A 17617-nucleotide genomic window follows, 5' to 3' on the forward strand; every position below is an offset into this window, starting at 1 on the left:
CCACCACATTAATTGTTCAGCTGTATTGTGACTTAATTTTTAAAACTGTTAGAACCTTCAGTGGATTGCTTGGCCTATGCATATAAACACCACTTTATCTACTTAAAGCAAAATTTTTCCTTTCCTGGAGGACTTTTTCCTTGAGATGGATTTTTGGTAAGAACTTGGAAAAATGTGGGTCTTGCAGATGATTAGGAGTAACGGTTATCCACAAAAAGTTACTGCAAACAAGTAGATGAGGTCTTTAGCACTGCAGAGCAGAGTGCCTGTTCTTAAAACATAAGTTATAGGCTACTGATAAATCAAGAATCCAGTTTTCTTAAGGTTCTAATATTAAAAGTATTTAATGACAGTATATGAAGACATAGCTTAAGAATTTGTCATACTGCCCTTGAGATGAAATCAGCTGAATGTTTTTGAATCAAGTGGCAAACAGAAGCTTGGCCCTTGAATCCATTTGTGCGTATAGCCCCTAATTTCTCATTAAGCACAGTCTGAACCAAGGACATGCTTCTAACTTGATCCTTTCTTGTCATGGGGACTAATAGACAACAAAATACATGCTTTTCTTGGACCTCTTATAAACATGGGAACTCTTAGAAACCCTTTTTTGAGACAATAGCTGGTATAGTTTTTTTTTCCTCTTGAGATGTTAGTTCTTCAGTTGTTAGTTTAAGATAGTTATTTTTTTGTTTTAAGGAAAAGTATTTTAGTCCATGCTTTGGGAGATAATATCGCCACTGAGGAACTGTCATGTAAAACCTCGTCCTGAGTGGGGACTGTACCTGCTGTGGTGGGGCACATGGCCTGTTTGCGACATAGGAGAACAAGGTGGCATCATGTGGGCTGTTACCCCTCACTTAACTTTGGACAACAGTGCCTTACATTAAAGTTTTTTATGAACTGTATTACCTGATGTGTTTTTTTACTTGAAGAAACCATGAAAAATTCCTCATTTATTGAGGTACTTCCAAAGCATATTCTTTATAGGGAAATCATCTATTCAACAAGAATTACCTTCCAGTTTAACCCTCAGCAAAAGTTAAAACCACTAGGCTTGGTGTCCTTTAAAATGAGTACAAGTAAGTTCCAATCCTGTAATATTGGCAAAAGAGCAGTACTCCCACTAGATTTATAGGAGATTTTGTATCTTAGCTATTTTTACGAAAATAAGGGGTTTGTAAATATATTTGCTTAAAGGAAAGAAGAACCCAAGCCAGTGTAACAAGAGGAATGCCTTTAAACATCCAAAATTCTAGCAACCTTGATTTCTGTCCATACCCAAGACATCACTGTTTTACATACTCGGTTTGGGAAAAGAAACCATTCATTATGCAGATACTTTTTGGAATGGCAAAGTTTGGACCACTGTGGAAGCAACCCAAATTCAGGCTCAAGAACCTATTGATTCTCTGATAACATGGAACGCATGGCCAATAGCACTGTAACTCATGCCTGAACAAAGCTTATCTAACATGTATTTTCTCTATAAGGCACTTCACAGCCTTCATGTGCTGAGAACAGTAGACAACACTATGCTTGGGGGCCATTTTAAACTGTGAAATCACCAAGGTACAAAATTTTGGAAAACATGGCACTAAACAGACTGTGGAAAAGGACACAGTGTTGACAGTTTGAGCTGAAACAAGAAGGCAAAGTGTCCTCCTGTTTAACCTCAACTGGAAAAGTGTGTCTGGTGCCTCAAAATTTTCAACACATTGTATGGGTACGTGTCCACCACAACTGCAAAAGTACCACACATCCTGATTTTGGGGTTACAGATAAATTTACAAACATGGACTCTGCAAATAAAGAGACTGACTACTGCTAATCATTTCACGATCACACTATTGGTGTTTACTTGAAAGAGGGAAGATTTTAAAGTAACTTACAAAGAACAGTAGTAATATTTAGGGAACATTTTATAAAAAAGAAAAGTCAGGTTTACATTTACAACACCAGCAAAAGGTTCTTCATTAAACATGTTTAAAAGTAGAAGAAAGTTTACCTGAAATAAGTTAAAATCCTGGGATTCAGTAACTAATCACCTTTTAAGTGTAGCTCAATATACTGCCATGACACACCTTGAATTCTCTGGATTTTCTAGTTCCAGTTTCTAGCTGTAAAATCTTCAACTCATCTGTTAAGAAGACAGCACTAAATTACATCTTAGAGTAGGAAAAAAAGATACTTCAAAAAAGAAAATAATTGGGATCCTAAGCTATAACTATTTCAAATAATTCTCTTTAACAATGTTTACACATTTAAACAACTTTAAAGAAATGGTTATCACTTACCTTACACAGTACACATTTTCACAATTTTTTTTTTTCTTTGAAGATTTATTTTCAGAGAGAGAGCAGGGGAGGGAAAGAAAGTCTTACGCAGACTCCCCGCTGAACAGGGAGCCCAGCATGGGGCTAGATTTCACACCCTGAGATCATGACCTGAGCTGAAATCAAGAGTCAAACTTTTTAAGCAGCATGTACCACTACTTAATACATTCTGTAATGATTCAGATTCCCAGGAAGAACAATGGATCCCGTATCTATTTAAAAAAAATTTTTTTTAAAGTAGGCTCCACACCTGGTGTGGAGCCCAACATGGGGCTTGAACTTACAACTTTGAGACTGAGACCTGAGCTGAGCTCAAGAATTGGACACTTAACCAACTGAGCCACCCAGGCGTTCCTCATGTACCTGTTTTAAATACTTTGAGTAATAGCACTTTAAGAGAACATTTTAAGGATATCTGGGAAATTAATGCATGGGAAGAACATTTTGCTGGTTTCACTTTAATCTGTTCTTTTTATGCAATCACTACTGTTCTAATCGGGAAATCCCTTAAGATGCTTCCAAAAGCACAATCCTGGGATCCAATACCTATGTAGTCAAACCCACAGTAAGTACTGGGATTCACAGGTTTCTCAGCCCATAATATACAAGCTTACACCTCAACAAAAAGAAGGCACTGACTTTTATTCCTAAATTAATGTGATGCACATACCTTTTTCAATTTATAACTTATTTTATACTTTGCTCTTAGGATAAGGGCAAATCTCTAGCTGCATGGCTGATAAGGACATTATAGAAATTTCACTTTAGTAACTAGGATTACACGTTAGCATTTTTAAAGTGAAATGCTTGTCTTTTTAAAACTTCAAAAACCAAAATTAACTGGGAAAGGCGTAGGTGGCTTTTCTAATTGGTTGTTGCATCACAGAAGCACAGCGTATGTTACACACAAGACTCACTTTGGTTCAGGCCAGCACCCTGTGCTTTGTAAATCACAAAACAGGGTTTGCGCTGAGCTCAAAGAAACTGCTTTTGACCAAACATGTAATTACCTCAAGTTCTAGTTAGTAACATACACATACTGACTTAATCTCAGCTTTCACTGAGCAAATAAACTTTAATGTTCTCAAAAGAGACTTGCCAATTAAGCTATCCTCTTGGGGAATTTGGTTACACTAGGTATTTCAGTCAAGTGGGAACACACCTGTTCTTGAAAGTCTATTATTGTTTTATGGTTCTAGCAGTCCTTGATTCAGCAAGTATACCGTAAACTATCTAGAAAGGTATTTACTACTCATTTAAGGCCCGATGTCTCAGATTCACTGATTATTTTTTCTTAAAAAGATCTGAGCTCTTTTTGGGAAGACCCCTCCTGGAAAGCCGGCCCAAGTGCAAAGCTTCAATCCTGATGTTACTGAGGTCAGACCAGTGGTTCGCTTCAGGAGATTTTGTCATTGTGCACCCCACAGAGAGCAAACTGCTGATGGGCACACTGCAATTCGGCCTTTTATTGTCATCATTCCTCAGTGACTGCAGGGAACAATCTCTCAGGAAAGGTTTTATATACTGAAGATCCCCAAAAAGTCAGCAAGCAAGGTTTACCTGCCGAAGGTGCTGTGTTTTTGTCTCTCCTGGCCTTTGTGGTTTTCTGGTGGGAAACCCAGAAGCAGCACCAGCAGGCAGCGGACGACAGAGTGCTTCAAGTGAAGTTCAGGGCCAAATTGCTTCCTTCACACACCGCCTGTGACTTTGAGAGTTAAAAATATATATATTGTTTCTACACTATTTGTAAACAAATGGCTCTTATGACAGTTGTTAGAAGGAAAATGACAACTGCCATAAGTAGTATGACTAACCTTAACCAAACCTCTCTGGTTTACTCTTCCTTCCTTACATTCCCCATTATTCTGAGTAGCATTTCATCAATTTTATGTCTCAGCAAAAATTCCGCTAATATTTGACCCTTCTCTATCATATTTATTTCTATCTAAAAAAAAAAAAGCAAAGGAAACTTTCAAAGTGTTGCAGTTTTCTATTTTCTCTTGATAATGCCTTTCTCTGCTATGGAAGACATGTTTCTAGAGATGAGACCAGACCACTACAATTCTTCCAATCTCTTCTATTTATAGTTTAGTGTTCAAACTTTTTAATTAAGGAAAGCTATGTCTGATAGCTGCTAATTAAGAAATCACACTTCTGTAATTATCAAAAACAATTTACCTTGATCTGTCATAGCATTCTTTTTAAAAGTCTGCTTCAATGGATACTGTAAAGAATTATTAAAGTATTTCTCCCAAGTATGTATCTTAAAATACAAAGAGCACAAAAATCTACTTGGTACAGAATCAAGGACATACTCTCCTATTCTCAAAGAACCACAGAAGGCAGATTTCAAAGATAATGGCTATTATGGAAACCTACTTTGAGGCTGTTAACATGAGAGCTCAAAGTAAAACAAATTTTGTTTCAGTAGCCCCTCATACTGAATCTGGCCAGAGTTTACTTCAGTAAAGTGGAAAAAAAAAAAAAAAAGGTAAAGTAAAACTCACCAAGTGTTTCACTATGAGTGGCTAGAATCCAGGTGCAACAAATAGTTTGAAAAAAATAAGCTATACACAATTTAGATGCAGCTGTAAGAATAAATTCTTTAAATTTTTTAAAATTCTATTTTTCTCAATAGACATTTATTTTTACTCACAAAATAAAGATATACACAGCAACTAGCTTAGAAGCAACAAAGGACAACAATTTCAAGTTAAGAAATAACTTTCCCTCACCCTCCTCAACCTCCACCTACAAGAAGGGAGAGAAGAGTATGTGTATGCTTAATCATTTTAGAAAACTTAAGAGCACGGTCACCAAAAGCTTTACATTAACCTGATCCTTTGACCTATAAGAACAGCCAAGATTTTAAAAAGGATAGATGATGACACAAGGTCATGACCATTATGTCTGCTTTAAATCAATCAGGAAAACTGGTTGCTTATTTTGTAACAATGACAATCAAAATTCTCCATCTATCACCTTTTTAATTGTAAAGATTAAATTGTAGTTGGAACCAACACATTCATCATTTACAAAAAAAAAGTCTGCCTACTCAATTTCCTTAAGGCAATGAAAAATTTATTGCTCATGTGTGATGCAGAATCTTAGCTTCCTTTATTTGTAGAAAAAAATGGATAAATTTCCCTCTCCTTTAAGGTGTCAAATGAAATTAGGAATTAAAAAGGAAAAATGCAAATCCTAAAGTCATCTAGTGCTTTTCCTATAATTCCGAAGAGAAAACAATTAAGAAGTCTTCTTAGGTTTCAAAGTCTCTAGATGATGACATGGAGGTTCAAGAAAGCTATAGATTTCTCCCATCTCATTCACAGGTTTAATGTTCTAGAAAAGTCTTTCCTCCAGGGAAAACTCGAGATCACTGAATTATACAATTCCATTTCTACTAGTCTAAATTCAGTTGCTCAGTCTAAAGATCCTTGAGAAACAAAATTAATCCTGTTTTTACAGTACTGTAGCAGCTAGTCTACTATTCAGAAACACCGCCACCTGTCCCCTTTAGAGTGCCTTCCTAGTGGTCTCTGTAATAGTCCAAAGCAACATACTGTTTATCATAAATGATATATTTTAGTAGATAAATATATTACGACTATTCAAAATGTCTCTTTAAGAATAAAATATCTTAGCCCTTTGTATATCAAATCAGAACCCGAAAGGTAAAAGAATGTACATTATTTTCAAATATACAAACTATGTGCTGAAGTTAAAAAAAAAAAAAAAGTCCTTTAATTCAAGCCAAAGCTCTGTCCATGATGTGGTCATCAGGATGTGCGCTAGGAGATGGGTTCTCCACGTTGAAGGTCACTCCTGCCCGTTTCTACGACGAAGCAACAAAACCAATGTTAGTCACTTAGCATACTCTAAATTTTAATTACATAAACACTGTGACCACTTAGAGGCTATAATTCAAGAAACAAATAACAGAAAAATTTAAATAAAACTTACATGTAAAAATGGCAACCCATTCCATTAAGTCATGAAAAATATACAAACATCTTCCTCACATATATGGTATGAGAGGTTTTCTAGTATTAGCCTAACCAACATTACTCTGATTAGCATGGGACTATAAAGAAAAGACAGTCTTAGTTGGTGGTATTAAGGTATGTTTTTAAAAGTAAACCAGAGAGCTATGACAATGACCATGATGATGGGGTCAGCGTCACTGCCCATGAAAACCGCGAACATTTACTCGATTATGTATGTGACCCAATGTTATTATGCTCATTTTACAGATGATTAAACATAGGCACAGAGAGGTTAAGCTATCTTGGAAGAGCAATAGGTATTCAACACCAGACAGACTGGTATTACGAGGAAGAGTAGCACAAAATAATTTCAGCACAAAGGTTTCTTACAATAATAGAATACTTCCTTAAATACAGAACTGAATATCTGAACTCACCTACAGTCAGAGCCAAGGTCAACTGGACAACAGAAGGAGCACTCACCAGGGAAATACTCTCTGGTGAGTAGTCTACCATTAATAACTTCCATGTTTTATTTCTAGTTGCTCCTAAGAGCCCAGTAAGTGTTTTCTCAACTTTTTTTTTTTTTTAAAGATTTTATTTATTTATTTGAGAGAGAGAGAATGAGAGACAGAGAGCATGAGAGGGAGGAGGGTCAGAGGGAGAAGCAGACTCCCTGCTGAGCAGGGAGCCCGATGCGGGACTCGATCCCGGGACTCCAGGATCATGACCTGAGCCAAAGGCAGTTGCTTAACCAACTGAGCCACCCAGGCGCCCTGTTTTCTCAACTTTAAGTGAAGCCACATTTTATTCTGGAAGTACTAATGTCTGCTTAAAAAAACTGATTTCTCTAATTTAATATTTCTCAAATTATATTGGTACAGTGATAAAGTAGAAAGAACATTATCATTTAAATTACCTGTCAACTTACTGGTGAACAAATACTTGGAAATTTAAGGGAAAAAAAAGGACAAAAAAAGAAAATATAAACCAAGTGTGTGTGTGTGCACGTGCACACACACACACACACACAGAGGTATGGGGATAGGACCCAGCGTACGCGTGCGCGCATGCGCGCGCGCGCACACACACACACACACACACACACACACACACACACACGGAGGTACGGGGATAGGGCCCAGCTTCGTCAGAAGGCATCTAACATTCTGTTGTTTTATAACCTAGCTTCTTTTCCCACCTTTATTTCTATGCACTATTTCACATGATATCATCTTAGTTCTGAGAGGGGAGAGATGCTGATCAACTAATGTACGACAGGTAACAAGAATGCAGGAAAACATGGGGGACTGCTTTTGAAGGACATTTAGTCAGGATAAGAGTCTTTACCAGTTTTTAATTATCTCAAGGGTAGTCAAGTACTACAGAAAGGAAATTTAGTTTCTTTTCTGGAGACTGAAGGCAATGGCCAAAAATTACACTGGCATGCACTTGGGCTCAATTTGATGGAATCCCTGAGGTGGTTCAATCCCAGCAGGAGGCCAGGGAGCTAGTTAGGAGAATGCCCTTCCCACCTTCTAATGCTCTGAAATGGATGCTCCCCTTCTCTTCCACAATGTGGTCTTTTCCCTCTGATACCAGTTTAAAACCTAAGTTCTAATACTTCCAGCTATCTTTGCCTCACAGATCTTAAACATGTCAAACACAAAACTAATTCAGTTTGAATATCACTAATTTGGAAAGTATGTGTCCTCTTCCCGTATGGCAAAATTCAAAATTAGAAGCATCAATTCTTTTTTTTTTTTAAAGATTTTATTTATTTATTTGAGACAGAGAGAATGAGAGAGAGAGAGCACATGAGAGGGGGGAGGGGCAGAGGGAGAAGCAGACTCCCTGCCAAGCAGGGAGCCCGATGCGGGACTCGATCCCGGGACTCCAGGATCATGACCTGAGCCGAAGGCAGTCACTTAACCAACTGAGCCACCCAGGCGCCCCAGAAGCATCAATTCTTCCCAGTTAAAATAATATGTAAATTTATTTGATTATAATAAAAATTCTAATGGGATTTTTCTTTCACTTGGCAAATAATATGATTATTTTTTTTTTAGAAAATGCAGAATAGTCAGATTTTTTTTAATTCAAGATGAAGGGATTTGCCTTGCCAATATCAAAATGTATTCATAATTATTATTCACTAAATTATTAGTCACTAAAATAATTATAATTCACTAAATGTTGGGACAACTGGTTAAACTTTGGCGAAAAATAGGTTAAATCTTCTCTTAAACCATATGGATTAAAGATTTAAAGGTAATGAAATACAAACCCACAAATATTAGCAAGATACGGGTTAATATACTTAGATTCTGAGATAAGGAAAACCTTCCAAAGTTAGCATGCTATCAAAGGCAGTATTGTGAGAGAATATGTTGGACTAGAGAAAAATGACACATTTCTGCTTACAAAATACATCAACCAGGAGAAGCAAGATGGCAGAGGAGTAGGAGACCTAAATTTCGTCTGGTCCCAGGAATTCAGCTGGATAGGGATCAAACCATTCTGAACACCTACGAACTCAACAGGAGATCGAAGAAAAGAATAGCAGCAACTCTCTGAACAGAAAAGCAAACACTTTCTGGAAGGTAGGACGTGCGGAGAAGTGAATCTGAGGCGATATTCGGGAGGACAGACGGCGGGGGAGGGAGTCTCCGTCGGCCGCTTCTGGCAAGTGATAGAGCCCCGGAGCACAAAATCGGAACGTTTAGAAGTCGGCTCTGCTGAGGGACGTCGCTCCAGTGGCTAAGTGGGGGGTGGAGCCCTCGCTGGGACAGTGTGGTCTCAGGACCCTCAGGGTCACAGAAAGACCGGGAGTGCCTGAGTGCGACAGAGCTCCCAGGTATTGGAGTGGGGAAGCCGGCTGCAGAGACAGAGCCGAGGAGTGGGCTCTTAGCTCAGGGTTGCCATAAACCGTGATCCGCGGCACAGTCGGGCCCCTGCTCCTCCAGCAGGGACCCAACAAGTGGCAGATCCGGGGAGACTCCTCTTCCTCCCCTGGGGAGGAGTGGTGCGGGACTCTGCTGGGTTTCGGAGACTCCACCTGGGGTCGGGTGCCAGAGATGGAAACGCGTGGTCACAGGCCAGGTGAGCACGGAGTGCAGCCGGAGACGAGCGGAGACGGGAGTGAGTGACTGCTTTTCTCTGGGGGCTCACTGAGGAGCAGGGCCCCGAGTTCTGGGTTCCTCCGGGGCAGAGACTGGGAGGCTGCCAATTCCACACTCGTCCTCCAAAGCTCTACGGAAAGCTTGCAGGGAACAAAGGCTCCCGAGAGCAAACCCGAGCAGATTGCTTAGCCCGGACAGGCAAGGGCGGGGCAATTCCGCCTCTGGCAAAGACATTTGGGAATCACGGCAACAGGCCCCTCCCCCAGAAGATCAGCAAGAACAGCCAGCCAAGACCAAGTTTACCGATCAATGAGAACGGCAGAACTCCAGCGCTAGGGCAATACTGCACATAGAATTCATGGCTTTTTTACCATGGTTCTTTAGTCTTTCAAAGTTAATCTTTTTAATTTTCTTTTTCTATTGTTTTTTGAATTTTTCTTTTTCCCTTTTTCAACCAACATCTTATCAATCTCTTTTTTTAAAATCTTATTTTTCATTTTTAGAGTCATATTCTATCCCATAGTTAACCTTATTTTTGGTATATATATAAGTTGTTCTCTCTTTAAAATTTTGGGATACAGTTTCTTCTAACAGACCAAAATATACCCTAAATCTCTAGTGTATGGCTTTGTTCTAGTCTCCTGCCTGATCACATTTTTTTTTTTTAATTTCTCTTCTTTCTTTTTTCAACCAACTTATCAATTCCTTTTATAAAACCTTTTATAATTTTCATCTTTACAGTCATATTCCATCCCTTCATTGTATTTACCCTTATTTTTATACATATATAAGTTCTTCTTTCTTTAAAATTTTGGGAGGCAATTTCTTCTAACAGACCAAAATACACCCAAAATCTAGTGTGTGGCACTGATCTATTCACCAGCCTGATCATATCTGATCATAACCTTTTTTTCTTTTTTCTTTCTTTCCCTTTCTTTTCCCCCGGTTTTGGGTCTCTTCTGATTTGTTTAGTGTATATTTTTCTGGGAACGTTGTTACCCTGTTAGCATTTTGTTCTCTGATTCATCTATTCTCCTCTGGACAAAATGACAAGATGGAGAAGGAAAGATAAAAAGCTTCCAGGACAAACAAAAAATAAAAGAATTTGCAAACACGAAACCAGCCCTACTAGAAATACTGAAAGGGGTCCTCTAAGCAAAGAGAGAGCCTAAAAATAACATAGACCAGAAAGGAACACAGACAATATACAGTAACAGTCACCTTACAGGCAACAATGGCACTAAATTCATATTGTTCAATAGTTTCCCTGAATGTAAATGGGCTAAATGCCCCCAATCAAAAGACACAGGCTTTCAGACTGGATAAAAAAACAAGACACATCGGTATGCTGTCTGCAAGAGACTCATTTTAGACCCAAAGACACCTCCAGATTGAACGTGAGGGGGTGGAAAGCCATTTACCATGCTAATGGACATCAAAAGAAAGCTGGGGTGGCAATCCTTATATCAGACAAATTAGATTTTAAACCAAAGACTATAAGAGATGAGGAAGGACACTATATCCTACTTAAAGGGTCTATCCAACAAGAAGATCTAACAATTGTAAATATTTATGCCCCTAAAATGGGAGCAGCCAATTATATAAACCAATTAATAACAAAATCAAAGAAACACATTGACAATATAATAATAGCAGGGGACTTTAACACCCCCTCACTGAAATGGACAGATCATCTAAGCAAAAGATCAAAAAGGAAATAAAGACTTTAAATGACACACTGGACCAAATGGACTTCACAGATATATTCAGAACATTCCATCCCAAAGCAATGGAATATACATTCTTCTCTAGTGCACATGGAACATTCTCCAGAATAGATCACATCCTAGGTCACAAATCAGGTCTCAACCAGTACCAAAAGACTGGGATCATTCCCTGCCTATTTTCGGACCACAATGCTTTGAAACTAGAACTCAATCACAAGAGGAAAGTTGGAAAGAACTCAAATACATGGAGGCTAAAGAGCATCCTACTAAAGAATGAATGGGTCAACCAGGACACTAAAGAAGAATTAAAAAAATTCATGAAAACGAATGAAAATGAAAACACAACTGTTCAAGATCTCTGGGATGCAGGAAAGGCGCTCCTAAAAGGAAAGTATATAGCAATACAAGTCTTTCTCAAGAAACAAGAAAGGTCTCAAATACACAACCTAACCCTACACCTAAAGGAGCCGGAGAAAGAACAGCAAATAAAGCCTAAATCCAGCAGGAGAAGAGAATTAATAAAGATCAGAGCAGAAATCAATGAAATAAAAACCAAAAGAACAGTAGAACAGATCAACAAAACTAGGAGCTAGTTCTTTGAATTAACAAGATTGATAAACCCGTGGCCAGACTTATCAAAAAGAAAAGAGAAATGACCCAAATCAACAAAATCATGAATGAAAGAGGAGAGATCACAACCAACACCAAAGAAATACAAACAATTATAAGAACATATTATGAGCAACTATATGCCAGCAAATTAGATAATCTGGAAGAAATAGATGCATTCCTAGAGATGTATAAACTACTAAAACTGAACCAGGAAGAAACAGAAAACCTGAACAGACCTATAACCACTAAGGAAATTGAAGCAGTCATCAAAAATCTCCCAACAAACAAGAACCCAGGGCCAGATGGCTTCCCAGGGGAATTCGACTGAACATTTCAAGAAGAATTAATACCTATTCTTCTGAAACTGTTCCAAAAAATAGAAATGGAAGGAAAACTTCCAAACTCATTTTATGAGGCCACCATTACCTTGATCCCAAAATCAGACAAAGATCCCATCAAAAAGGAGAATTACAGACCAATATCCCTGATGAACATGGATGCAAAAATTCTCACCAAAATACTAGCCAATAGGATCCAAGAGTACATAAAAAGGATTATTCACCACGACCAAGCAGGATTTATTCCTGGGCTGCAAGGTTGGTTCAACATCCACAAATCAATCAATGTGATACAATACATTAATAAAAGAAAGAACAAGAACCATATGATCCTCTCAATAGATGCAGAAAAAGCATTTGACAAAGTACAGCATCCTTTCTTGATTAAAACTTTTCAGAGCATAGGGACAGAGGGTACACACCTCAATACCATAAGAGCCATCTATGAAAAACCCACAGCAAATATCATTCTCAATGAGGAAAAACTGAGAGTTTTCCCCTAAGGTCAGGAACACGGCAGGGATGTCCACTATCACCACTGCTATTCAACATAGTTCTAGAAGTCCTAGCCACAGCAATCAGACAACAAAAAGAAATAAAAGGCATCCAAATCGGCAAAAAAGTAGTCAAACCCTCACTCTTCAAGATGATATGATACTTTATGTGGAAAACCCAAAAGACTCCGCCCCAAAACTGCTAGAACTCATAGAGAAATTCAGTAAAGTGGCAGGATATAAAATCAATGCACAGAAATCAGTGGCATTCCTATACACCAACAAGACAAAAGAGAAATGAAGGAGTCAATCCCATTTCCAACTGCATCCAAAACCATAAGGTACCTAGGAATAAATCTAACCAAAGAGGCAAAGAATCTGTACTTAGAAAACTATAAAATACTCATGAAAGAAATGGAGGAAGACACAAAGAAATGGAAAAACATTCCATGCTCATGGACTGGAAGAATAAATATTGTGAAGATGTCAATGCTACCTAGAGCAATCTACACATTTAATGCAATCCCTATCAAAATACCATCCACTTTTTTCAAAGAAATGGAACAAATAATCCTAAAATTTGTATGGAACCAGAAAAGACCCTGAATGGCCAGAGGAATGTTGAAAAAGAAAAGCAAAGCTGGCAGCATCACAATTCTGGACTTCCAGCTCTATTACAAAGCTGTAATCATCAAGACAGGATGGTACTGGCACAAAAACAGACACACAGATCAATGGAACAGAAGAGAGAGCCCAGAAATGGACCCTCAACTCTATGGTCAACTAATCTTCGACAAAGCAGGAAAGAATGTCCAATGGAAAAAAGACAGTCTCTTCAACAAATGGTGTTGGGAAAATTGGACAGCCATGTGCAGAAGAATGAAAGTGGACCATTTCCTTACACCACACACAAAAATAGACTCAAAATGGATGAAAGACCTAAATGTGAGACAGGAGTCCATCAAAATCCTAAAGAAGAACACAGGCAGCAACCTCTTCGACGTCAGCCGCAGCAACTTCTTCCTAGAAACATCGCCAAAGGCAAGGGAAGCAAGGGCAAAAATGAACTATTGGGACTTCATCAAGATAAAAAGCTTTTGCACAGCAAAGGAAACAGTCAACAAAACCAAAAGACAACCAACAGAATGGGAGAAGATACTTGCAAATGACATATCAGATAAAGGGCTAGTATCCAAAATCCATAAAGAATTTCTCAAACTCAACACCCAAAGAACAAAGAATCCAATCAAGAAACGGACAGAAGACATGAACAGACATTTTCCCAAAGAAGACATCCAAATGGCTAACAGACACATGAAAAAGTGCTCAACATCGCTCGGCATCAGGGAAATCCAAATCAAAACCTCAATGAGATATCACTTCACACCAATCAGAATGGCTAAAATTAACAAGCCAGGAAACGACAGATGTTGGCAGGGATGTGGAGAAAGGGGAACCCTCCTCCACTGTTGGTGGGAATGCAAGCTGGTGCAGCCACTCTGGAAAACAGTATGGAGGTTCCTCAAAAAGTTGAAAATAGAGCTACTGCACGATCCAGCAATTGCACTACTGGGTATTTACCCCAAAGATACAAATGTAGTGATCCAAAGGGGTACGTGCACCCCGATGTTTATAACAGCAATATCCACAATAGCCAAACTATGGAAAGAGCCGAGATGTCCATCAACAGATGAATGGATAAAGAAGAAGTGGTATATATATACAATGGAATATTATGCAGCCATCAAAAAAGGAATCTTGCCATTTGCAATGATGTGGATGGAACTAGAGGGTATTACGCTAAGCGAAATAAGTCAATCAGAGAAAGACATGTATCATATGATCTCACTGATATGAGTAATTCTTTTTTTTTTTTTTTTAAAGATTTTATTTATTTGACAGAGAGAACACAAGCAGAGGGAAAGAGAGGGAGAAGCAGGCTCCCTGCCAAGCAAGGAGCAGATGCAGGACTCGATCCCAGGACCCCGGGATCATGACCCAGGCCGAAGGCAGCCGCTTAACCGACTGAGCCACCCAGGTGTCCTAATATGAGGAATTCTTAATCTCAGGAAACAAACTGAGGGTTGCTGGAGTGGTGGGGGTGGGAGGGATGGGGTGGCTGGGTGATGGACATTGGGGAGGGTGTGTGCTGTGGTGGGCACTGTGAATTGTGTAGGACTGATGAATCACAGATCTGTACCTCTGAAACAAGTAATATATGTTAAAAAAAAAAAAAAGAAGATAGCAGGAAGGGAAAAATGAAGGGGGGAAAATCGGAGGGGGAGACGAACCATGAGAGACTGTGGACTCTGAGAAACAAAATGAGGGTTCTAGAGGGGAGGGGATGGGGGAATGGGTTAGCCTGGTGATGGGTATTGAGGAGGGCACGTACTGCATGGAGCACTGGGTGTTATATGCAAACAATGAATCATGGAACAGTACATCAAAAAAAAAATTAATTAAAAAAACAAAAACAAAATACATCAACCAAATGATACCGAAATTGGGGGAGAAATATACAATACAGATGACAAATACCAAAGAGCTCTTAGAAGCAACATGATAAAATTAGTTTCTCTGGAGCAAAACAAGGTACACATGAAACAGGCAACTCTTAAGAGAATAAAAATGACCAGAAATATGAAAAGGTAATCCTATCGGTAATAAAAAAAAATGCAATTCACTCTATTTCATCCCTCAGAATGACAAGAAGCAATCAGACAAGTGGTAAAGGTATACACATAATGATTTCAAAGTGTTAAAGTCCACCAAAAGGGTGCAGTTTAAAGAAATTCTAGTAAACTGGAGTTGTAACACTACGTACCACACAGAATCACACACCCACCACAGAGAGAGCTTCACACATTAAGAGGAAAAACAGGTTACCTAACAGCACATAAATGATATGCTCCCCATCCTTAAACACTGAAAAACATCTGAAAAGGTATTTATCAAAATGTTGAAATGGTATTTGCAGGTGTGGGATTATGGTTTTCATTTTTCCTTTATGCTTTTCTGCATTTTTTTCCCCAACTGCTAACATCATTTTATGACTTGCAAGGCACTTACCTAGTAAGGCTGTGTTTTCACCTGCATCGTCTTTGAAACTGGCATCACACTGTGGTGCAGAATCACTAGTGGAAGCCGATGGTAAATTGCTCCCCTCACTTCTGTCATCTTGTAAAGTAATACTCAAATTTGCAGCCAAAACACTCCCAAGGGGAGGTTCTGGAGTAGGCATCTCCTGCACATCCTCAAGCTCTCCCTTGAGAGAATAAAAGAAAATACCTTGTCTGAGTAACACAATCAAAGCTTATCTATCATTTCATGATCATTACTCACAATTCCTACAAAGTATTTACTTTTATACACAGAATATGGCAAGAACACTAATGTCTTCTTCATTTAGCAACATCAGAAAATGAATTACTTCTCAGTAAGCTGCTTTCCAAGAGCTAAACACTGTGCATTTGAAAAACCACTTTTCCCCTTGATGCAAGCAATGCCACCTTTTAAGCTCTTTACTGACAGTAAGTGAAACTTTGTCGGAGACACGCTTTCCTCACTTCCTGGACAGAGGGTGCAAATCAGCCTGGCTGTGGCCGTGAGCTTGAATTAATGCCTCTAACTGCCCTACTGTCTTACTGCGGGTACCAGGGTTTTGGAAGAACACAGTGTCTGACAACAGAGGGCTTCAGACTGCATTTGATTCACTTAAAAAGAATCAGTTGTGGCTCCCTAAAGACAGTCTGTCGGCTGTCAGTGCACCTCCAGCTCCCCCATTTGCTGCGTCAAAGAAAAAAATAGGATAAGGAAAGTGACAGCCCAGTCTCAAAGAGAGGTTTATCCAGATACCTTTCTGATTAATGCCAGAGTCAGAGCCATGCTGTGAGAGAGGAAACCACTGGTGAGGTCACCTAGTAAAGGAGCGGGGGCTGCGGGTTTACAGTGAGACTGAGCTTCACGTGAGAACATGGTGCTGGCTCCACCTCCCTCCTCCTCCACCTCAGCGGGCCTGCTCCTCCCACTGCCGCTCCACCCAGTTCTAGAACCGCCCTCTTCCCGAACCACATGCTACACTGCTTCCTTCTCACTGGTAAGTAACTGAACACCCTCAGAACAGACTCTGGACACACCAAGCCACAAATCCTACGGAGTTGCCATACTGTCCAAACTCCCACCCAGCCCACCCTCATCTGTTTTCCCAGATAGTTACCAAAATACCCACCAAACTTAACCACCTGCCAGTCTCAAAGCCCCCATGGTCACACCCTCATCTGCAATATACTGATCTGTCAGGCAAATCCTTTAACACCCAGCTCAGACTCCCCTCTTAAAAAACCACCCTCTTATCGTCCCACTCCACCTGGCGGAGTAAATTCCTCCTTTCTCTGTGCTCCTCAGCACTTCAACATACCTCCTTTGCAGCGTTGTGTGTGGGTGTATGCCCTGGCCCCCACAGTCCAGAAAGTGAAAGTCCACAACCAGAAGGGCTGTATCTTACTCATCTTTGTCTCCCCAAGTCAAGGTCCAATCTAGCACCTGAGAGAGCACTCCTTTGATACATGCTTGCTGAATGAATGAAAACAACAGTGACAAATGGCACATCGAGAAGGTTGTAGCTGCCAACGCAAGGACCACCTCTCAAGTCCACATGAAGGACTGATGGCAGCCCTCTGACCACAGCTGTTTCCTTGGGAGCGAGAACTAGTTGCCACAGGACAGTGTATCATCACTGTCTACAAAACCCAATGCAGGAGGGGCAAAGGGACTAAAGAAAATGGCACACTCGTCAAAAATTGTAAAACAACTAAGGGCAAGACAAGCTAATTTCTTAGAGTTTGACTTAAAGTTACTACAGGTTTCTGTTCTTCAAAAAAGAAATCATGGGGCGCCTGGGTGGCTCAGTTGGTTAAGTGACTGCCTTTGGCTCAGGTCATGATCCTGGAGTCCCAGGATCAAGTCCTGCATCAGGCTCCCTGCTCAGCAGGGAGTCCGCTTC

General features: G+C 39.6%; 1 protein-coding gene and 1 non-coding gene across 2 annotated transcripts in view; both read right to left on the reverse strand.

Annotated features, from left to right (window-relative positions):
• Nucleotides 1-31: 31 nt before the first annotated feature.
• RNF149 (ring finger protein 149) overlaps nt 32-17617 on the reverse strand; it is a 38911-nt gene continuing 21325 nt past the window's right edge. The window contains exons 6-9 of the mRNA XM_021680357.2: nt 15685-15880; nt 3897-6171; nt 2009-2140; nt 32-266 (exon numbers count right to left, since the gene is read on the reverse strand). Coding sequence (XP_021536032.1) covers nt 6128-6171; nt 15685-15880 — 240 coding nt within the window. The 3' untranslated portion in view covers nt 32-266; nt 2009-2140; nt 3897-6127. The remainder of the gene's footprint in view (nt 267-2008; nt 2141-3896; nt 6172-15684; nt 15881-17617) is intronic.
• LOC123326123 lies at nt 3708-3822 on the reverse strand. The gene has a single exon (XR_006540902.1). It is a non-coding gene; the product is annotated as a small nucleolar RNA SNORD89 (small nucleolar RNA).

The sequence above is a fragment of the Neomonachus schauinslandi genome, chromosome 10 (genome assembly GCF_002201575.2).
Source record: "Neomonachus schauinslandi chromosome 10, ASM220157v2, whole genome shotgun sequence".
NCBI classification, from domain to species: Eukaryota; Metazoa; Chordata; class Mammalia; order Carnivora; family Phocidae; genus Neomonachus; species Neomonachus schauinslandi.